At 45.0% G+C, this 24638-nt stretch overlaps 1 protein-coding gene across 1 annotated transcript in view; it reads right to left on the minus strand.

The window, feature by feature from the left end:
• The window catches only part of LOC146174264 (neprilysin-1-like), a 181257-nt gene that overhangs the window by 123613 nt on the left and 33006 nt on the right, over positions 1-24638 (minus strand). Inside the window, exon 3 of the mRNA XM_084585364.1 lies at positions 20195-20323. Within this exon, the coding sequence (XP_084441490.1) occupies positions 20195-20323 (129 nt within the window). The remainder of the gene's footprint in view (positions 1-20194; positions 20324-24638) is intronic.

A 24638-nucleotide genomic window follows, 5' to 3' on the forward strand; every position in this document is an offset into this window, starting at 1 on the left:
CTTTGTCGGCGCTAGTCCGCCCAAGAAAGAACTTCTTCGGTGAACTTCCAGGCTCTTCATTTATTGTCACTGACCTTGTCACAACCACGGGACATTATTCTTTTGACGGAAGTTTATAGTAATGTAAATGTTATTCAGTATCATTCAGCTGATTGCAATTTTCAATCTCAAGAGAATAAGCGTGAGTTAGAAGTGCATGATAACGTTTGTCGGTGTAAAATTTATACTAGTTCAAAAATATGTGGTTTGTGCGAAACGAAACAGCATTTACTGTGTAACTGCTATTCATTTGACGAGGCTGCATTTTCAAGTATGTCGATGTCTCATTAACGAAATCCCTGAGAAGTAGAAAACCTTCATTATCCAAATTTTAAGGCAAAACCATTTTATGGCTCATGACTCAATGAGCTGTCCATTCTTGAGAAGTGTCACACTTCCCAAGATTGTGAGGCCATCATCTGTTTTCGTCATCGGTCATGACTGGCAGGGACCTAATAATTACATCCTATCAGGTCTCGTGTAGTAACTGAAGGCGCCATCACTACGACGGCGCATTAGGTCAGGACTTCACGTTCGGTCATGACTCATGACATCACAAGTCGATTCAAGCATATGCGATGATAACTCCTCCGGACGTCCGATCCATGCGTCATTGCTGCGGTTTTCATTTGTTGCTTGTTCGAACGCCGCACCATTTAAACTTTACGAAATAAATACTGCCGATCACCAGCCGGGCAGGTTAGGAGACTAAGCCACGCCGGGCACACGAGAAAGGTATATTAGTTCTCCTTGTCTACTGTAATTTCATGTGATCTGGATCAAATTCCATTAGAATATGCTGTGGAAGGGAGGAATCGATTTCAAGAATTAGATCTAGAAGACAGAGAGCCCGAAGAGATCTGGACTGATGTTCGTGATATAATACAAGAAGTTGCTACTAAGGTACTTCCAAAGCAAAAGAAAGGCAAGAAAGCAAACTGGTTATCTGAAGAGGCTTTGCAAATAGCTGAGGAAAGGAGGATGGCAAACGGTATGGGGGAAAGAGAAAAATACAAGGTTCTCAATGCGGATTTTCTGAAAATAGCAAAAAGAGATAAGAATGCCTTCCTGAACATACAGTGCCAAGCAGTTGAGGACAAGAGCCAATTAAGGAACACAATAGCTCTGTATAAGACAATCAAAGATATCAAAGGAAGCTTCTGTGTAAGCTGGGCGTGATAAAGGAAAAACGAGGCAAGGACCTCACAGAAGCCTCAAAGATAAAGTAGAGGTGGCAGGAATATACAGAAGAACTGTACAAGAAGGACCCGAATGTGCAAACCCAACATAAGACGGTTGTGATTACTGATCTCGAGCCGGGCATCCTGAAGAGTGAAGTTTAATGGGCCTTAGCCAACCCTGCTAAGAACAAAGCTAGCGGAATTGATGGCATTCCAGCTGAGTTGCTTCAAAACCTCAACCATGACGCTGGTAACATTCTGCATACATTATGTGAGAAAATTTGGACAAACCTGCAGTGGCCACAGGATTGGACGAGGTCAGTTTACATCCCATTCCAGAGTAAGGCAGTGCCAAAGATTGTTCCAACTACCGCACGATCGCGCTTATTTCGCATGCTAGCAAGGTGATGTTGGAAATCCTCCAAGGTAGACTGCAGCAGTATGTGGATCAGGAGCTTCCTGACGTGCAAGCTGAGTTTCGCAAGGGCAGAGGACCTAGAGACCAAATCGCCAACCTTCGCTGGATCATGGAAAAAGCAAGAGAGTTGCAGAAACCCATCTACTTCTGCTTTATTGATTATGCGAAAGCGTTTGAGTGCGTAGATCACAACAGATTGTGGCAAGCTCTCCAAGAGATGGGAGTTCCAATTCACCTCATCTGTCACCTCAGGAACCTGTATGAAGGTCAAAAGGCCACAGTCAGAACTGGGCATGGTCTTACTGATTGGTTCCCGATTGAGGAAGGAGGGAGGCAAGGCTGCATACTGTCGCCCTGCCTATTTAACCTATATGCAGAGTGCATCATGAGGAAGGCCGGTCTGGACGAGTCTTCAGCTGGAGGGAAGATTGCTGGAAAACGTATCAACAACCTTAGATATGCGAATGATACCACTTTAATGGCAGAAAGTGAAGTGGAACTCTAGAGACTTTTGATGCGCGTACAAGAAGAGAGTGAGAAGTTTGAGCTTAAACGGAACATTAAAAAGACAAAGATCATGGCGTTTTGCCCTATCAAGTCCTGGAGCATCAATGGACAAGAAGTGGTAGCTGTGACAGATTTTCTCTTCTTGGGCTCCAATATTACCTCGGAAGGAGACTACAGCCATGAAATTAGGAGACGCCTGCTTCTGGAAAAGAGAGCAATGGTTAGCCTTGACCGCCTAGTAAAGAGCCGAGACATTATTCTGCCAATCAAGATCTGTATAACTCGTGCTATGGTCTTTCCGGTTGTGATGTATGGATGCGAGAGTTGGACTGTGAAAAAGGCTGACCGCCGAAGAATTGATGCGTTTGAATTGTGGTGCTGGCGAAGACTCTTGAGAGTTCCTTGGACTGACAGAAGATCAAATCAGTCGGTATGGTCGACCATAAACCCTGACTGCTCATTGGAGCGTCAAATTCTAAAGTTAAAGCTCAGCTACTTTGGTCATCTGATGAGAAGAGAGGAGTCGCTGGAGAAAGATTTGATGTTGGGAAAGGTTGAGGGTCGCCGGAGTAGGGGTAGGTAGCGAACGCGATGGTTAGATGGCATCCTCGAGGCACTGCAGATGAAGTTATGTAATGTTAGGAAGATAGTGAGAGACCGGAAAGCATGGCGTGACATGGTCCATAGGGTCACGAAGAGTCGGACACGACTGAACGACTGAACTGAACTGACCGTCATTTCGAAGCGGTTGCCATGGAGACCGCTACAGCTGCCGTCATGGCGTTTTCCACGTAACGTCATGAGAAAAGGCCTTGGTGCGATGGAAAAGCACCTGGAAACTTCGTGCGCGTCAAAGACGAAAAAATCGCGTCCTGCTTGTGTCAGACTGTTGCGTGAATTTGTAACCTCACGGGGTAGGAGCGACGGCGTACGTTGACTCTCGTACTTGAATGAGCCCTGCAATGAACGAGAGCCTAGAACTGCTAAGGGGAAAGCCTAGAGAATCTCACCAGTGTGCGGTAGAAGTAGGTGGTAGGATAGGTAAAGAGGTTACTGGTAAACTAGTTAAGGAGGCGAAAGATTTGATTCAAAAAGCGAAAGTATGACAGGTTCAAGCATAGCAAACAGGAAAGACCTGGCAGACGTATTAAAGCTAAGCAGTGAGTGCAAAGTGCCCGATGTAAGGATGTATGACATGTGAAAAATTGAGCATGCTTTAAAGAGTGGAGGCAATGTTAAAGCGGTGAAGAGGAAATTAGGCGTAAGAAGAAATCAATGTTGGAGCGGTGAAGAGAAAATTAGGCATAAGAAGAAATCAGATGTATGCGCTAAGAGACAAGGCGGGGAATGTCATCACGAATATGGCCAAGATAGTAAAAGTAGCCTAGGGGTTCTGTGCGTATCTATACAGTAGTGGAATAAGTGCGGACAATAATACACTGGCATTACCGAAAAGCAGTCACACATTCCGCCACTAATGACGGACGAGATTAAGAAAGCTTTAGAAACTGAACAGGGGGAAAACGGCTGGGGAGAATCAGGTAACTAGATTTGTGGAAGGACGGGGGCGATATCGTTTAGGAAAACTGGCCGCCCCGTATACGCAGTGCCTGGTGTCATCGCCGGTAGCGGAGTCATGGAAGAACACTAACATAATAATTCGTATGAAAGGGGCACTAAGGACTTGAAAAAACAAACCAATCAGCTTACTATCAGTTGCATATCGGCTGTTTACTAAGGTAATCACTGACAGAATAAGGAGCACAGTAGACTTCAATCAAGCAAAAGATCATAACTTTTTTCCACGGGTACTCTACTATCGATCATATCCATACCACCAACCAGGTGACAGAAAAATTCTCGGAATATAACACGCATTTATACATGAATTCATTGACTACGAAAAAGCATTTGTCTCAGTAGAAACCTCGGCAGTCATTCAGGCATTCCGAAATCAGGGTGATACGAGCCGTATGTGCAAGTACTGGAAGATATCTATAAAAGCTGGAAAGCAGTCATAGTTGTTTATAAAAAAACCAACAAAATTTCCATACCAAAAAGGTTTTAGGCAAGGCGATACTGTCTCCCCAGTACGGTTCACTACTTCTAGAGGAAGTATTGAAAGACCTGGAATGGGACCAGTTAGGGATAAGGGCTGATGGAGAATACCGCAGTTATCTTTCAATTTGCTGATGACTGCTATACCGAGTAACTAGTGGCAATTACAAATAATGCAAATAATGATTGATGACCTAGACAGGAAAAGTAGAAAGTAGGCTTGAAAATCAATATGCAGAAGACTAAGGTAATGTTCAACAGCCTTGGGAAGGAACAGCAGTTTACATTAGGTAGCGAAATACTGGAAGTAGTAGGTAAATATGTGTACTTAGAACAGGTAGTAACCGCAGATCCGGGCCATGAAAAGGAAATAACAAGAAGAATAAGATTGGGATGGAACGCATTTGGCAAGCACTCGCATATTATGATTAGCAGCTTACCGGTATCGCTCAAGAGGAAAGTATACAACAGTTGCATCTTATCTGTACTCACCTATGCGGCTGAAACGTCGAGGCTAACCAAGAGAGTTCTACTTAAGTTGAGGACAACCCAGAGGGCTATGGAACGAAAAATGGTAGGGGTAACATCAAGAGATAGAAAGCGTGCAGAGTGGGTCAGAGAAATAACTCAAGTTACCGACATTCTAGTGGAAATTAAGAAGAATAAATGGACATGTGCAGGACATGTAGTGCGAAGAGAGGATAACCGATGGTCGCTGAGGGTAACAAACTGGATTCCAAGGGAAGGAAAGCGTTGCAGGAGGCGGCAGAAAGTTAGGTGGGCGGATGAGATTAAGAAGTACGCAGGGGTCAAGTGGATGCAGCTAGCACAGAACCGGGCTAAGTGGAGAGATATGAGAGAGGCCTTCGCCCTGCAGTGGGTATAATCAGGCTGATGATGATGATGGCAATTACCTGCATAAAATGACTGACGACCTAGCCAGGAATAGCAGAAAGGTAGGCTTGAAAATCAATATGCAGAACGCTAAGGTAATGTTCAACAGCCTCTGGAGGGAACAGCAGTTTACAATAGCAAGCGAAACACAGGAATTGCTAGGTGAATATGTCTACATGGGACAGGTAATAACCGCAGATCTGGACCATGAAGGGGATAGAATTAGGAGAATAAGATTGGAATGGAGCGCATTTGGCAAGTACTCACAGAATATGACTAACAGCTTACCGGTATCGCTCTAAAAGAAAGTATACTACAGCTGCATCTTACTATACTCAACTACTGGTCTGAAACGTGGAGGCTAACGAACAGAGTTCTACTTAAACCCTTAGGCAACGCAGATGCCTGTGGAACGAAATATGGCAGGTGTAACGTTAATAGGTAGCAAGCCTGCCGACTTAGTGGGAAAAATAGCTCGAGTTAATGACACTCTAGTTGAAATCAAGAAGAGGAATTGGTCATGTGCAGGGCATGTAATTCAAAGAGCGAAAAACGGATGGTCCAAATTGGACTCCAAGGGAAGCAAAGTTCAGCAGGGGGCGGCAGAACGTTAGTTTGGCGGATGAGGTTAAGTTCACCGAGATCGACCGGATTAAGCTAGCACAAGACCACGTTAACTGGAGGAATATGGGAGAGGTCTTCGCCCAGCAATGGGCATAGCCCGGCTGATGTTGCTGATGAGTGTGCGTCCGTGTTTGCGATCATCCACAGAAAGTCTCACATGCATAAATCGATGACATAAACTTCTAATTTTACCTTTTAAAATTGTTTAACAGGTGCTCGAGAATCAGAAAGCAGTCATCCATAGTTCAATAAAGATCGCTGAAAAGACTTAACAGCCAAGGGCTATAAAGGTTTTCACGTCACCGCACTTTGAAAGTCTAAAGCGAACACTGCGATTTTTAATGACACTAAAATACAACACTGAATAAAACTGCGACGAGCTTGATCATCATTTCTTGTCCTCAGATGTTCCATTAAGCCTCAATATAATCTTTTTATCTGATTTCAAATATTTTATACTTGAAGGACTATAGACAAGTACATTTTTTGTTTCGGGATTTTTGGTTTAAGCGATCCACAATGGTCCAAAACCGACTGCGATTCGGAACCTCCCAACACGCCTCAAAAATTTATTAGGGCATTATTCAGGACCAGTTCCGGTTTCGAGCTCTCCGAGCACGAGCGCACGGTGACGTCAAAGATGCGAGTGCGCCATACGTGCTCCTCCTGCTGGCAAGACTGGCTACATGTACACACGCATACTAATGACGCACACGGGTAGCGTTTTAAGAAAATATCTTCGTTGAGCAGTGGTTCAGCGTAGAATGATTAGTACGATGTTGTTTCGCCCGAAGGCACGGATGTTATTGACATTGCCGAGCACTTTGATTTCAACCCGCTCGCCAGCGACTCAAGTGAAAAAGTAGGAACCAACAGGAAGCACGAAAGCTTGGCGGTTGGCGTGCAGGAATGGTTAGACATGTTGAGCAAAGGTACTGATTACTATGAAGATGCTGCTCTCTCAGCCCGATTTGACTGCGCTCTGGCTCCAAGCTTGCTTAAAAAAAAAAATGTTTTATCAGTAAAAAAAAAACAGTTCCATGGCCTGATCAGACGACATCAGCCACCGTAAAGCTGCCCAAGCTCACGCCTACTCACGCCTGCTCACGCGCTGACCGACGCGGCAGGTATAGCAGGTCTGAGCCGTGCACGCCGTCCAAGCATGTGGCGCCATCTGGCGCAGTCAAGGCGATCTGGGTATCCAAAGCAGCCCACCGCGATCGGCTACGATAGCCTCTGCTATCTGTAATCACTCGCGGATCACTGTTTATTCGCGTGCATAGGAACTCCGTGCAAAGAACCATGAATAACGAATAAATTGGGAGGATTGTTTGACCAATACTGAGATGCTGGTAGAGTGATTGCAGCGATAAAAGTGAGCTTTTTTTTTCCACATCCAGCCTGCTGTCCGGTGCGACTCACCTGGCATCTGCTAGATCCGTTGCTGAAGGCGTCTCGCGATGCAAAGATGTATCTTTTATGCGATAGGCTTTCCACTAAAGCGGCGCAAAAGTCCAACGTTTATTACAGCTTTAGCCCATTCCGAAGCGCTGTCCGCTGCCGCTTCGATGTGAAGCCAGTTCACGTCACCCGGTGCGCCAGCGGGCTGGGCAGTTACCGAAAGCTGTGCACTTGTGTTAGAATGCTCTTGGGACCCGAGTACAGCAGGTAGCCTTAATGTACACCAGGGTCAAGTTTCACGAGTGCGGCGTTAATTAAACAAGTAAATAAATTTTGCTTCCCCTTTTCAGAGTCCAATCTGTGTGTCTGTGCGCACGCACGAAGTATACTCAAGCATTACGCTTAAAAACCACACCGACCGTGAAATAGATTCCAGGTGAAGTTGTAACATGCAGCAATGAAGACAGTGTGGAAAGCCATCGAGTCTAGCGAGCAGAAGCCCAGAGCTTTCCCTCGGGTGCCCAGTCGATACAGACAGGGCAGTCGCGGTGAGCTATCCCGTGTCGTCACTGCTCTTTGCTCTGCTAACTCCACGTCACAGATTTTTATGACGACATGTTGTTTACCTATGTACACGTTTTCATCACAGATATGTCCCTGTCGACAGGTTTTGAAATACGGAGTCTTTGCCTAGCCTTGTATTTAAATTGAAATTAAAATATGTTCGCGGCAAAATGAGACGTTGGGATTACTTGGGGAGCATCTCTGTATAACCAGGAAAGCAGCCGTATTCCTTCAGATGCTTCAAGAATTGGTGTGTATACTCCTTTGACTGATGCCAGCGACGTGTATCTTGACGAATCGAATTGTCATGACTGAAATTCTATAATATACACTGTTTATTTTGACTTATTCTTCATGTGCCAAGCAACTAAAACTCCATGTCTCAGCTTCATCGTAGCCACAGATATATTTGAAACTAGTAAATATTTTTCTTTATGACCATTTACCAGGTTGCTGATTTGGAAAGCAATGCAGCCGCTGCAGACGTAAACCGACGCCGCGTCGTCTCATTAATGGCCACGCTCGAGCAGCTTCAAGCGCGGTAACGCAAAACTGCGGTGAACGGGCGCAGTAACGAAAACGGTGCGATGTCGCTACTATATTACCGCAAACCGAGCTTTTAGATCTCAGTTAGACCTACGAAATAGAGGCGTCTGTGGACGGAATTGAATGTCACGTCGGCACCAGAGTTCGAAACGCGCAAGTGCTGGCATGCTCCAAGCACGTGTACATATATCGTACATAGAAAAAATTCCCAAAACCGTGGGTTAAGAGGGGTATAGAGTGCCGCAGGGTATAGAGTGCAGTCTGACAGCGCTTTTGTAGAATGTCGAGTACGTATACCGATAGCTCAGCAGCAGCTCACCGTAAATAGTCCGGCGCGCTACTCAAGGCACCGTCCCTTCTGACCAGCATTTTTTTCGCTGCTGGTTGTAAGGCCTAATCTTCATGAAAGTAGAAGAAAAGTGCAAAAGATTACGGTAAGATGGCGGATACAGTAATATCAACGCAAAGGCTCCACCCGCGAGTGCAATGAACGGCGCATTCTGACCGTGCGCTTCTTTTATTTAGTCGTTAGGCCTAGATTAGTTCACATCGAAAATCAGCAACGCTTCATAGTAAATGGGCTTCTCGATCATGAAACTTTCTTGCTCACAGCCCCACTGTCATGTCATAAAAAAATGACACGATTATTTTCTGCGACGATTTGGCAGAGGAGGTAGCGTAAAAGCACATCAGTCTGATGAAAGCTTCTTGCTGTAGTGGCGACAGCTGCTTAACGGCTTTGAGCAGAAACTACTACCGTAAGGGTGAGCATTTAGCAAACCTCATTGGTTTTTAGATTATTTAACGCGAAAGTGTTACTTCGCTATGTTCACAGATTTCTCTCCGTCCGCGGAACTGGTCCGCAAAATCGTGTCCGCAGCAGTTGTGGTGGTAGAGGTTAATGAGTGCTGTCAATCGATATAGGCTGATAATGTTGTGTCCAAAAATAATTAGGTCAATAAGTTATTTAGGTAAATAGAAGAAAAACATCTAGAAGTAAAGGTGAAAATGGTCTCTTTATCAAAGGCTTGGCCAGTGACTTGACGCCACATTTGAACGTATCAAATACTAAAATAGTTAGATCAGTCAATTAGGGTGATGTCAAGGTGTATCAAATAATAATTAGTAAATTAAATCAGTAAAATAAGTTGACGTCAAGGATGCGACGTCACACAACCTGAAGTACAGCCTGAAAAGGGCCTAGAAAGGGATTGGCGCGCAATTTGAAAGTACCAAAGATTAAAATGAATAAACAAGAAGTGAATTAATGTGACGTGGAGGATGGGAGGTCATGCAGCCGTAAGTCGAGCCGAAAAAGGGAATAGGAAGGGATTGGCGTGCAATTTGAAAATACCAAAGACCGAAATGGGTCTACAAAAAGTGCATTATTGTGACGTGTAGGATGTGACATCCCGCAACCGGAAGTAGAGCCAAAACAAGGCGTAGTAACGCATTGGCGCGCAATTTGAATGTACCAAAAACTAAAAGGGGTAAACAAGAAGTGATACTTTGTTACGTCAAGAATGGGACGTCACACATCCGGAACTAGAGAAAAAAGGGGCATAGTAAGGGAGTGGCGCGGAATTTAAAGGTATCAAAGAATAAAACCGTTAAGTCAGTACATTAGGGTGACGTCAAGAATGTGCCGTCACGCAACCGGTAGTAGAGACAAAACTGGCATAGGAAGGGAATGGCGCGCAACGAAGTAGTTATAAAAAAATACAACCCAAATTCAAAAACAGTAAAAAGGAAAAACCATACTAAAGACATCCGTGCTCTTGCACATCCTCGAGGTTACATTAATTCGCTTCTTGTTAACCCATTTTACTCTTTGTTACTTTCACCCCGCCGGGGTGGCGCAGTGGTTACGGCGCTCGACTACTGTTCCCAAGGACGCGGGATCGAATCCCGGCCTCGGCGGCAGCTTTTCGATGGAGGCGAAAAGCAAGGCGCCCGTGTGCTGTGCGATATCAGCGCACGTTAAAGAACCCCAGGTGGTCGAAATTTCCGGAGTCCTCCACTACGGCGTCTCTCATAGCCTGAGTTGCTTTGGGACGTTAAACCCCACAAACCAAACCAAACCATCTTTGTTACTTTCAAATGTGCGCTAATCCCTTACTGTGTTTTTTCGATTCTACTACCGATTACATGATGCCAGATTCTTGACGTCACCCTAATTAACTGGCTTACTGAACTATTTTAGTCGCTGGTACTTTCAAATATTGCGCGCCGGTCCCTTCCTATGCCCTTTTTGGCTCGACTTCAGGCTGCCTGACGTTACATCCTTGTTCAGTTCAGTCGTTCAGTCGTGTCCGACTCTTCGTGACCCTATTGACCATGTCACGCCACGCTTTCCGGTCTCTCACTATCTTCCTAACATCACATAACTTCATCTGCAGGGCCTCGAGGATGCCATCTAACCATCGTGTTCGCTGCCTACCCCTTCTCCGGCAACCCTCAACCTTTCCCAACACCAAATCTTACTCCAGCGACTCCTCTCTTTTCATCAGATGACCAAAGTAGCTGAGCTTTAACTTTAGAATTTGACCCTCCAATGAGCAGTCAGGGTTTATGGTTGACAATATTGACTGATTTGATCTTCTCGCAGTCCAAGGAACTCTCAAGAGTCTTCGCCAGCACCACAATTCAAACGCGTCAATTCTTCGGCGGTCAGCCTTTTTCACAGTCCAACTCTCGCATCCATACATCACAACTGGAAAGACCATAGCACGAGTTATACGGATCTTGGTTGGCAGACTAATGTCTCTGCTCTTTACTAGGCGGTCAAGGCTAACCATTGCTCTCTTTCCCAGAAGCAGGCGTCTCCTAATTTCATGGCTGCAGTCTCCTTCCGAGGTAATCTTGGAGCCCAAGAAGAAAAAATCTGTCACAGCTTCCACTTCTTGTCCATTGATGCTTCAGGACTTGATAGGGCAAGACGCCATGATCTTTGTCTTTTTAATGTGCAGTTTAAGCCCAAACGTCTCACTCTCTTCTTGTACTCGCATCAGAAGTCTCTTGAGTTCCGCTTCACTTTCTGTAATTAAAGTGGTATCATCCGCATATCTAAGGTTGTTGATACGTTTTCCAGCAATCTTCACTCCAGCTGAAGACTCGTCCAGACCGGCCTTCCTCATGATGCACTCTGCATATAGGTTAAATAGGCAGGGCGACAGTATGCAGCCTTGCCTCACTCCTTTCTCAATCGGAAACCAATCAGTAAGACCATGCCCAGTTCTGACTGTGGCCTCTTGCCCTTCATACAGGTTCCTGAGGAGACAGATGAGGTGAATTGGAACTCCCATCTCTTGGAGAGCTTGCCACAATCTGCTGTGATCTACGCAGTCAAGCGCTTTCGCATAATCAATAAGCAGAAGTAGATGGGTTTCTGGAACTCTCTTGCTTTTTCCATGATCCAGCTAAGGTTGGCAACTTGGTCTGTAGTTCCTCTGCCCTTGCGAAACCCAGCTTGCACGTCCGGAAGCTCCCGATCCACATACTGCTGCAGCCTACCTTGGAGGATTTTCAACATCACCTTGCTAGCATGCGAAATAAGCGCGATCGTGCGGTAGTTGGAACAATCCTTGGCACTGCCTTTCTTTGGAATGGGGATGTAAACTGACCTCCTCCAAACCTGTGCCCACTGCAGGGTTGTCCAAATCTTCTGACATAATGTATGCAGAATGTTAACAGCGTCATGGTTGAGGTTTTGAAGCAACTCAGCTGGAATGCTATCAATTCCGCTAGCTTTGTTCTTAGCGAGGCTGACTAAGGCCCATTCAACTTCACTCTTCAGGATGCCCGGCTCGAGATCAGTTATCACAACCATCTTATGTTGGGCTTGCACATTCGGGTCCTTCTTGTACAGTTCTTCTGCGTATTCCTGCCACCTCTTCTTTATCCCTGCGGCTTCAGTGAGGTCCTTGCCTCGTTTGTCCTTTATCACGCCCATCTTAGCACAGAAGCTTCCTTTGATATCTTTGATTGTCTTATACAGAGCTCTTGTGTTCCTTAATTGGCTGTTGTCCTCAACTGCTTGGCACTGTATGTTTAGGAAGGCATTCTTATCTCTCCTTGCTATTTTCTGAAAATTCGCATTCAGAACCTTGTATCTTTCTCTTTCCCCCATAACTTTTGCCATCCTCCTTTCCTCAGCTATTTGCAAAGCCTCTTCAGATAACCAGTTTGCTTTCTTGCATTTCTTTTGCTTTGGAACTACCTTAGTAGCAACTTCTTGTATTATATCACGAACATCAGACCACATCTCTTCGGGCTCTTTGTCTTCTAGATCTAAATCTTGAAATCGATTCCTCACTTCTACAGCATATTCTAATGGAACTTGATCCAGATTATACCTGAAAGGCTTTCTAGTTTTCTGCGTTTTCCTCAATCGAACCTTAATCTTGGCAACAAGAAGCTATTGATCGGTGCCACAATCGGCCCCATGCCTTGTTTTTACTGCTTGTATAGCGCTTCTCCATCTCTGCCGGCAAATAATATAATCGATCTGATTCCGGTACAGACCGTCCGGTGACGTCCATGTGTACAGGCGCCTCTTGTGCTGTTGAAAATGAGTATTCGCTAGGGTCAGGTTGTTTTCTTGACAAAACTCTACTAGCCTCTGCCCAACTTCATTTGGCTCACCAAGACCGAACTTGCCTGTAATTCCGGATATTTGTTCACTCCGTACCTTAGCATTCCAATCTCCTATGAGAAAAACGACGTCTGATGATGGGGTGCGGTCTAAAAGGCATTGTAGGTCCGCATAAAATCTCTCAACGTCAGCTTCTTCAGCAGTAGTGGTCGGTGCATAGACTTGGATAGCTGTTATGTTGAAAGGGTGACCTTGGATCCGAAGTGAAATCATTCGGTCGTTTTTGGGGTTGTACCCTAGCACTGCTTTGCCCATTCTTCTGTTTACTATGAGAGCGACCCCATTTCTTCTCTTGGATTCGTGCCCACAATAAAAGACATAAAGGTCGCCGGAGTTAAATTCTCCCATTCCGGTCCACCTGAGCTCGCTGATACCCAAGATGTCAATGTTCAATCTGTCGATTTCTCGCTTGACGATATCCAGTTTACCTTGCGTCATAGATCTTACATTCCATGTTGCTATGTGATACATCTCCTTGCAACATCGGACTTTCCGGTCGCTTCCCGACACGACGTCACCTTAAATTTAGTGATTTAAATAACTATTTAGTATTTTATACATCTTTACGTCACCCTAATTGACTGACTTAACTACTTTAGTATTTGATACATTCAAATGTAGCGCAAAGTCATTGGCCAATCCATTGGCTGATACAATTTTTGCCATATCTTTGACATTTCTCGCCTTTAATTAATAACCTGGTAATCTATCGGCTTAATTACTTTTTGGACACAACATTACGTCACCTTCTATTCATTGACACCGTTCATTGAACTCTACCGCTTCTCAATCACAACTGCGGCGGGCAAGATCTTGCGGAAACGTTCTGCGGACGCTGTCTGCGGACAGAAATCTGTGAATATAGCGAAGTAAAGCTTTCGCATTAATATTATCATCCGCACTACCAAACGTTAATGTATTGAATAACCATAGCGTCACCCATTTAATATGTCACACAGCAGTAGCTTTAACAACATTGGAAGCCTTGATTTATTGCGGTGTCAACAGCATAGCATAAAGTTTGTGTTGTTGAATATATATATATATATATATATATATATATATATATATATATATATATATATATATATACATATTATATCCGCAGGTAAGAATAGTGTGAAAGAAGACCAGGTCGAGACGGCAAGGTTATGACGACAAGGCATCGTATGCCGAATCTAAAGTTTAATGCAAGAGCCAGCCCAGGCGCGTGCCGGACCTGGCGCCGCGGTACGACGACGATGGTATGTAGAAATGAAAGATCATGGTATGTACAAATAAAAGGTTGGCGTCGAACGGCTAGGGGATCAACTTGTGGGACGTTGTAGTTCACTGGGGAAGTTTGGTTGATGACCTTGTAGGGACCAAGGTAGCAGTGGTGAATTTTGTGACTAAGGCCAAGGGTCCGCCGTGGTGTATCGTGGAGTACTTCGTCACCAGGACGAAAAGAGACCACACGATGCGTAGACTCTTACAGTCTCCCAGGCACGCTTCTGTGTTCAGGCGGGAAATTTGACGACAACTGGCCACACGGGATAAGAACTGGGCAGGTACTGATGAGGAGTAGTCGGGCGTAGAGGAGAAGGTAGAGGAGAAGTGTTAATAATTGTAGTGGAAGGACAGTCAAAAACAAGGAAAAATGTAGAGTAACCGGTAGTACGCTGCACCGCTCTATTATAGGCGAATGTGACGAAAGGTAGAAGAGTATCCATATTTCGATGATCCGGTGTGATGTACATGGATATCATATCCGATAAGGTAGGATGGAATCGTTAAGTTAGACCGTTAGTCTGGGGATGGTACGCGTGAAGAACTTCGGCAATGACTGTCGTAGAGAAACCATCCTGCGATCGATTAGGAGCACCCGAGAAGTGCCATCACGCAATACATTTGATACGCAAAAAGAAATTAGCCACTTCTTGAGCGGAACCAGTCGCTACAGGTGCTTTCTCAATGTAGAGTGTGAGGTGGTTGACAGGTGTTAAAATCCAATGGTTACCCCATCGGAGAGAAGTAGAGGACAATATAAGCCGATGCCGACAGCGAAGAGGTTGTAGGAGGCCTGCGGGTCAAAAAGACGGCCGTTTACAACGTTGCACTGAGGGAGGAAGGGACGTATTTAGTTACGCTGGAAGGTAGGCGAGGCCAAAAGAATTGTCTCTTCACGAGGTAGTAGGTTCTGTCAAAACCAATCTAATCTGCAGTAGCGTCATCGTGGAAAGCCGCCAGTACGCGGGGGCGAAGCACACGCAACACGACGGGAATCCACGGAGTTCTATCAGGGCAATACACGTAGCGGCATATGATGCAATCTTCGATCTTGAAATTGCGAAGCTATCGGCCAAGCCTAGCATTTGGCGTGTTCGAAGCGCCGATAAGGCGATCGATGATGGGATGGCAGTAGCCATCGGCTAATTGCGGCGAACGGAGAGCTTGTTCTCAGAGTCGTAAAAAGAAACTGTTGTGATATGCGTCGGGGAAGAGATGGTCGGCTATGGTGAGAGGTAGAAATGCATTGCGAAAAGAAAACAGCAGACTAATCCTGACAGTGGACAGCGAGAAATAGCGTCTGCATCTAAGTGTGGCGACCTAGTTTATAAACGACGTCGAAATGATATTCTTGCATGCACAATATCCAAGAGCCAGGTCGGCCTGTCAAATGCTTTAGTCAAGAAAACCAGCAGAGAGCATGGTGATTGGTGACAACTCTGAAGTTCCAACCGTATAGGTAAGCACGAACATTTTTAACAGCCCAGACGACGGCAAGACATTCCTTCTCGATAATGGAGTAGTTTTTCTCAGTTGTAGTCATGATACGGATGGCAAAGGCAATCACTTTCTCACGCGAAGTTGCATCGCGCTGCAGAAATAAAGCGCGAAGACAGTGACCACTGCAATCAGTGTGCGGGTGGTAGGAGCGCTGTCGCTGAAGTGGCCAAAAACAGGATCTGATGTGAGGGAGTGTTTTAGGACGTTAAAACCAGTGTCTCACTGTTGAGTCCCCACGAAAGTGCTGCGCGCTTTGTGTAGTTCAAGAACTGGAGCAGCAATAGTTGCAAAATGCCTTATAAAACACCGCAAATTGGACGCCGGGTCGAGGAAACTGCGCAAATCTGGAGTCCGTTGCGGACGAGCAAAGTTCAAGACCGTGATCATTTTCTTCAGGTCTGGACGAATGCCGTCATGGCTCACCAGATGTCCCAAAATTTTATTTACCGTCTGTGCAAAGTGGCATGTCTTGGGGTTGAGCCGATGGCTCGCTGAAGCGAGAAACTTGAGGACTTCAATCAGGCGCGCAAAATGGTCCTCAATCATTGACTAAAAGATAACAATGTCGTCCAAGTAACATAAACAGTTTCATCATTTTAGGCCACAAAATATAGTATCGATCATTCTTTCAAATGTCAGTGGTGCGTAACAAAGGCTAAAGGGCATAACATTAAACTCGTAAAGTCCATCGGGAGTTACTAAAACGGCTTTTTTGCCGTCTTCGTGCCTAGGTATTTGCCAATATTTGCTGAGCGGAGGTCTAAAGTCGGAAATATTCGGCGTCTTGGAGAAGGTCTAGGGCGTAATGAATTCATGGCATCGGGTAGACATCTTTGCGGGTAATTTTGTTGAGTGCGCGATGATCAACACAAAATCATACCGATCCGTTCTTTTTTTAACTTATACTGCTGGAAATCAACATGGGCTTGTTGATTAACGAATAATATCGCGACTGAGCATATCAGTGACGTTTTTTCAATTACTTTTTGTTCCGAGAGAGAAGTCCGATAAGGCCGTCAGCGTACGATCAAGTTACCTTCAGTAATGATGCGGTGGTGTGCAACACTAGTCCGTTCCAATGGTGGGGAAGCGGCATCAAAGATGGTTTTGTGGGTTTGAAACAATTCTAGCAATTCTTGCCATTGGTGCGGCATGAGATTCGGATTGATTGTTTTTAACAGAACGGGAAGAGAGAAGTGCAATGATTCGCGCTACTGAGGCAGCGGGGCGTTGAGCACCCTTACGGACAAAGGCTGAGCTTCAACTATGCATGGTAGGGAAGTTCCTTTAGTCATAACAAGATATTCACGGGAAGTATTTGTGCCGCTACTATCGCTGAGCTGCTACGGAATCGTACAAGACTTCATGGGAAGGCGATTCCAAGTGCAAGATGACGATAAGATAGTGCGATGAGTACATCCTCGTCACTGATGTGTTAAGAAACAACGGTAAGAAGTTCTTTGCACTGTGGAAGGAATACAGTATCTGCTGCGACAATGAGGGAATGATACTCAGAGAAAAATCACTGTCTTTCATATGGATGACACGGTCGCCACAAGAAATTACCGCTGAAGTGGTTTACAAAAAAATCCCATCCAAAAATCATCAGATGCGCACAAGGTGAAAGCACAGCACGCTGCACATATTGGCGGACGCCGTCTATAACAACTCGTACTGTACACTCTGCTGAAGGGAGCAGAGGGACGTTTTCTCCACGAAGCTAAGGCCCATCATATGCTGTCGTTACGTTCCGCAAACGGTGCAACAAATCAGCGTGGATAACAGAAATTGCAGCCCCTATGTCAATCAAAGCTTCGACCGGTAATGCTTCAGCTAAAGCTGAAATTATATTGTACGGGCGATCAGGAGGGCTTTTGGTAAAATCGCAAGCTGGAATTTCACCTCCGCAAACTGCATCGCTTAGCTTACCAAATGACGGATAGGGAAACAAAGCGGCGGTATGGGCAAGGGAACCGGCGTCGGGATATATGGGCCCCACTTGGTTCAGACGAGGATAGCGGTGAAGAGGATCGACGAAGTGGGCTGGGAATAGGGCGACACTGATAATATGAAAGTATGTCGCTTGCGAAGGCATCGCAACCACGGCGCCTGTTCTGAAGGTATCGACGACAGAAGCGGGGTATTTGTCCTCGAATTCCATAAAGTAGCACACTGGTGCAGGGTCGCCAAGGTGCGTAATAGGGTGGCGTAGGTTGAGCAGTCGCCATGGCGTTGATGTGGTTGTAGGGTGGTGCTTGTCAGGGTGAGGGAACAAAAGGAGGAGAGGATATAGCGACGTAAGCGTACGTCGGCGCTGGGTGACGTGCAGGAGGGCCAAGTGCGGCCGAGAGAGTGATAGGTGCCGACTCTTCTTTTACAATGTTGAGAAGACCGGCATCATTAGAAGGCGGAGAAGAATGATCGTATCCGTGCCGGCAGAAAAGTCGAGGGCCTGGAGCTACTCGCGGATGATCGCTAAAATCAGAGCTCGTAGATCGAGGTCTGCAGTGACCGGGCTAGTAGCGAAGCCTGGCCGCAATCGGGAGGACTCCAGCTGTTCGAGGCTTTGGCAGGTCGTAATAATGGAATCAAGTCTTGGAGGATTCTGGGCAACTAGGGTGTTAAAAGCCACAGAATGAATTCCTTCAAGACGTGGTGTACGCGTTCAGATTTCGGCATGGTGGAACTAATACACCTGCAGAGTGCAAGTACGGCCTCCATGTAAGATGCATATGACTCATCGAGACCTTGAAGGCGGGAAACAAGATTGTCCTTCCTTGGCGATCTCAGTCCGATCTAGCGGGTCGGCGAAGTACTGTCGGAACTGCTGTTTGATGGTGGGCCAGTTTGTAGGAAGAACCAATTCCTGGTGTCCTCAATGAGTTAAAAGGAAACGTTGAAAAATTTTAAAGCATCATCCCACAAGTTGTAGGCACTGCAGCGTTCATAGGTGTCGAACCAGTCATCCACGTCTTCGTCGCGACGACCAGCGAACAGTGCCGGTTCTCGTTGTCACGTGCGCACAGTCGGAGGTGGCGGTGCCGTCGAGGCAGTGGGACCGGCCGGGTCAGGACTGCTGTCGGTTGACATGACGATGGTGGCAGTAGCAAACGGCGACCGGAACGTAGCTGTAGCGAGAGGTAGAGCACAGGGCAGCAAGAAACTCGAGGTTCCCCTCCACCACTTGTGAACGAAGGCCTAGTTGAGACGGCAAAGTCGTGACGGCAAGGCAAGGTATGCTGTGTTTAGCGTTTAATCCGATGGCCTGCCTAGGCGCGTGCGGGAGCCGGCGCCGCGGGACGATGACGACAGTATGTACACATAAAAGGAGATCCATGGATGGCTCACAATGGTGTAATTACAGCAGCATCTAACACTAGCATTATTGACCAAGTTTTACTTGACCACGCAAGATTTTTATTATTTGCTCTTCTGTGGTGCATAGGATCTAAAGAGTCAACGATGAATGCAGTAAGTCAAATTTCATTGTATGAAAAAGCGCCAATGTCGATTTCCTCTTACACCGCTAGCGAGGGCTTATGGTTTTCATATCACGTTCGGGCAGCCACATCCATGGCGAAGACGACATTTCAGATCTTCAAAATATCGTCCCAACAGTTAAATGCTGTAGCCCGTTCTTTGTGCTCTAGCCAGTCCTCCAGATTTCCTCCCTGTGATCCATTCGAAGCTGACGGTTTCTGGGTTACTAGAAAATCAGACGAACAGATAACTGGACCATTGTGGCTCTTGAAACGTCTTTCCGTGATCGAGTGGAGTCCGGCAGTAACCCGTGTTTGAGCTTTAGCCCTTGGAGTTGCGCTCTGGTCTAGTGTCCTGTAGGCTGGTCCTCCAGCGCAACAGGAACACAGCCGTTGTCTCTGTTAGTGGGGACGTCAGACAGCTAAAGGCCAGCACCTCAACTAGATATAACGTGTTAGTGACAATGCCGAAAGAAGCAAACGAGAAACTGGCGTTGAACAGAATGAACTTGTTATTGGGCTCATTTTTGCCCTCAAAAGAACTAGGCGATACATTGGCGGCGATAACAGAAAGCGTGCTTCACAGTTGCCGATCTAATAATGCCCGTTGCAACCGGCACGGCCTATTTTCAAGCCGCCGCAGAAACATCTAGATAAACCCGCAAAGGGTGACCTGCATAGCCTGCAAAATGTTAGAAGCACGCGCCTGTAGCTTGGAATCCTTCAAAATACATCTACAATTATATTCTGCTACAAAAGAGACGATAAAGCCGCGTCTCGAGATAACGATCATGTACAAGCAACGATTACCGAATCAATCCGCGCGCTACAATCACGGTGATAAGTCCCCATGCGGGCAGCTGTTACAAAGCAACAAATAGAGATTTGTATGGTTCGCATCATTATGCCTGCAAGAATATTGTGCGCATGATTTTTCCAAGTCTGTAATCTGTTATCTCTTTCGGATGATCATTGCATTTGCAAAAAAACTGTGCATCGCGCAAAGAGATGCTAAAATGGTTTTGCTCACTCTGCTTGCAAATAGCTGTCATGTTCTTACCTTTGATTTTATCGTACAGCTCAGTTTTTAGAGACTTCCCAGTAGACGGTGTGTCCTTATCATGACAGACATGCTTGTAGAAATTATCACAGGCCTTCAGACTCTGATCACCAGAAGTTTGCGCAGTTCCTGCATCAGACCAATACATTCCGAAAAAGAAAACAACAAGCATTACAATTTTGTTTTTTAACATGCGCGGATACGACCATTAGTGGCACTGCATTTTTGATAAAGCGAGTGCCTATCCCACTGATCTCTTGAGGTATCAGGTCGCGCCATTTGTTATTGAAGCGACGCTGTTAAGGCCGGCATCCAAGATCGGGGACACTATAATTTAAGTGCGTCTTGCTTCGGCAGCTTAGTAACAGTTTTCAAGTTGTAGTACCTGCTGGTTTCGCCGCTTCACATGCTCCAGGTTCTGTACATCAATGCCACTATAGAAGAAAAATACTAGCAGGACAGGGTTCAAATTGATTGCCTATATTAGGCTATCTAAAGTATAGGTTCAAAAGTAATTTCTCCAATATGCTCCTTTTGAAACGTTGAACGCTTCTTAAAAGACGGAGTACTCTAAGGAACCTGCAGTGCACCGGTGTGGCTGCAAATTCACCGCGGCGCGACTCAAAAATGCTGCTGTTAGCCGCTTAGTTCGCGATAAACGGCCGAGCACAGTCAGCAGCATTATAGATACCGCGTGACAGATAACGTCCTTGCCTAGGCGCTCTCGATGTAGCCCAGTTATCCTACACATGCCATGCAAAGCTTCAACAGAGCGTGCAATTTGATCCCTACAAGCTCATGCAGGTAGCGTGTAAACGCCCTAAAACGTCGCCTCAGAAGAGTTTGCTCTTCTATCTGGGGTATGAGTTAGGGCGCGACGATCGACACAGCACACTTCATTGCAGGTTGCCTATAGGTGGCTAGATGCGTTCTATAGATGCGCTCGCTGCTTTCATTTACCAAAAGCACCATAATCCCAACCGTATATCCACTGGTGAATAATGTACTAATGTTGCCTTTTAGTAATTAGGACACAGGTTAGACCAAAGATGCCGCCATTACATAATACGTTTGTTCAAAATTGTTCGAAAATAGACACGCCGCCAACGCCAAAAAAATACGAAAATATAGAACTGCTGCATTTCTCCCGAAAAGCATGCATAAAAACGATTTCGGTCATGGTTTTATTGTCTATGTACAGTCTGCGAAATAAAAAAGCTGTAAGATCCGCGTATCGCTCCTAACATGAAGCCTGAAGGCACTTCAGAAACGTACAAGAGCCTCAAAAAAAAAAAAAAAAACGCTGGACTCACCATAACCTTTCAGTAGTACACAGCTTTTAAAAGGGCCTGAGCGATCACTATTCAAATTGCCAGGAGACTGTAGCGTTATTACCTTTCGCAAAGATGACACGCATTCACTTTGAATGTCAGCAATATATTGCGTGATCTATTCAAAACTTTGTTCTTTTTCAAGAGCTGACAGCATGCGGCGTTATCAATGTGATTCCAGACACCGGATCATTTGTGTATTCGTTGTTTCTTCATGATCGTTGTCGCGAGCCGACGATTTATCATTTCCTTTTTCGCGCAAGATGCGTTGAGATGTATCTCGAAGTGTCAAGACATTATCTTGTGTTTAGACAATTTTCCATGTCATGCCAATCACCAATTGCGTCTTTATCTAGATGTTCCTTAGCTGCCTTGAAATTGGCCGTCGACGTGTGCGATAGGCATTCTTATTTCGAACACTGACGAACACGCTTCCTGATATCGCAGCAGCCGATTCGCTTAGTTCCTTTGTGGGCGCAAGCCAGCCAATAAAGAGTTTATTCGATTCAAGATCAAGCCTCCTCATTTGTTGACAACGGCCTTGTCACCACTACCTGACAATATTAATTAATGCAAACTAAGGTATAGATCTTATTATAGGTAATGGGGGCACCATCAAAAAATTACCAAGATGTTATAGAACAATTGCAAGAAACAATGACATAAAGACAGTACATAGCTAACCTAAACTGTTATTCACGCAGACTGATGACATTATGCTTATCTATGCGAAAGTCAGGAATGAAAAAAAAGAAAAACAAATCAGGAAAAAACAAGGTAGAGGAATGCAACTCTGATTTCAGTCAGTGAATTTGCCTAAGCGCTGAGCAGCGTGTCCAAAGCTCACCCATATTTCTCGTGGGTCATGATAAACAATTCCTTTATTGAGGACATTCCACGCATTACCAGGCAGATGAAGCAATGAAAATCGCAATGCCCTCGCAAGAGCAGATTTAGCTTTGTGGTCAAGGTCGAGACAAGGGAAGTTATGAGGTACAGGCATTATTTTGTCGGCACTGTAATCTGAACAGTTATAGTAAAGCTTGAGAAGACATCTTTAGGGAGTAAATGTTTCGGGCAGTTGCTAACAGCTCCGATCTAAAACGTACTTAACCAAAGCAATATCTAATTAAGAGTAGTAGTTACAAGCAAAAAAATTGCAGCGCTGATTTGCAAAGATTCTTGCTTAGATATTACGTGTGATAATGAGGGTTTCTGCTAAATGAGACTTCTTCAAGTTTCGACGGCCCGATGGCGAGTAAAAACAATACGTTTCGTGTCTTTGCTCTATGACACAATGACTGCCTCATGAAGCTAAGAGCTGAGTATACTTGCAGATATGTGGACAATATGCACTTTTCAAAAGAGATTGGTTCGGAGGTACTCTCCTCAGGGCGTGTGAATGTGTGTTCCTCTAGTGAATACATTACTTATTCTGCACGTGCAGTAAAATTCTTGTTTATGAGTTCTGAAAGGCACAATGTTTAGTTTCATCTTCAATACTATCTGCCAGTCAGGAGATCACATAAAGAGATTTAGAGTCATTTTCGAATTGATAATAGTCATTAAAGCTAATAACGGGACATTAAACAACGCATTCGTTTCAAAACAGTGTTAGCGAAGAAGTAATAAGAAGAAGGATTTATTTGTATAACCTAACAACTCTGGACAAGATTTCTGTCTCTGCTTAAAGGTGTATAACCATCTGATCGCCTGTGGGTGAACGACGACTCATTCTCAACAATATAACACGTGTAATACAAACGTTATCTTCTATCAGCCCGTGTTATGTGGCAAAAGATACATAGGCCAATTATTGAGATGCATCAACATTAGTCTTCAAAAGAACAAATTCAGCGTCAGTAATATTGCGATTTCCGAGCACCTCACCAAATATTGGAAAAAATATAAATTAAATCTGTGAATGGCTATTATGAGAAAATTTGTACACCAGAATTAAATCGCTGCACAATTATGGATCGAGGTTGGGATAGGTTGTCCCAGGAATTTGCAGACGCTATTGAAATCAGCGGCGCAAAACAAAAGAATGTGTAAGCACAACTGTCTTGTGTTTGTCCGAAAAACAACTAAGATTTCTTAGTTGTACAGGAAAAGTGTATTCTCTCCCACGTTCCCCTTGCGTTTTTAACAGATTTAAGCCGCAATGCTTTTTTAGATTTCACTGCCATTTTATTCCTTTTACACGTCGTTCTTGCTGGGTACAATATTATCGTTTTATTTAGTTTTGTTCGGGCCTTTCGCACCACAATTTTTCTGCTCTCAGTCTTTTGATCTTTTATCGTTTTACTTCTGACGTGACTGCACTAATTTCGCTGATCGTGCTGCATAGCCTTGGCTCCACCCCTTTATGCACGTTTATATATGTCGTGCTGCGAAATTAACCTTCAGTTATTAGTAGGCATCTGTGTTTGTTCATTCCTGTGTTTGTGTTGCTCTTGGCGCGGTTCTTTATGACTCAAAACCATTGCTGCGCATCATAGTTCTTGGTCTGTTCCGACGGCTACCAATACCCATCCTGTACATCATATATGATGCACATCTTATATATAAAGACACACCATAGTGTCTTATAAGTAAAAACACCTCACTAGTCCTGTGCTGTGATCACTTGAGATAATGGAACTTGTGCATCAAGGTGCCTGTCTGAGCCTTTACTCCAAACGTCCCATATTCACAGCACTCGATATCATCGTTCCTGTGGGACGAGTGCCTGTTCGGTGTCTACACTCAGAGAGTGACGTATCATCAAAGAGGATCATCTGTTTTTTTCATCATAGCATACGTTTTGCAAAATATTAAAGACTTGACTATACACCCCACGTCGAAGGGATAACCTATCCTCAACTCGCATATACTACATGCTGAAAACATGGATACTGCGCTGGATTCCTCACACGCAGCTGGTATCTCCATCTTGATCCCAACCACCGACAATGTTTGTCAGCATTGGTTTTTTGTCGGTACATTTCGGGTACTCATGCATAACTGATCCTAAATGTACTCACTTATGGGGCTGAAGCGTGGAGACTAACCAAGAGGGTTCTACTTAAGTTGAGGAGAACGCAGGGGTTATGGAACGAAAAATGGTAGTG

This window comes from Amblyomma maculatum, chromosome 11, assembly GCF_055883805.1.
Source record: "Amblyomma maculatum isolate TAMU_Amacu chromosome 11, ASM5588380v1, whole genome shotgun sequence".
Taxonomy (NCBI): Eukaryota; Metazoa; Arthropoda; class Arachnida; order Ixodida; family Ixodidae; genus Amblyomma; species Amblyomma maculatum.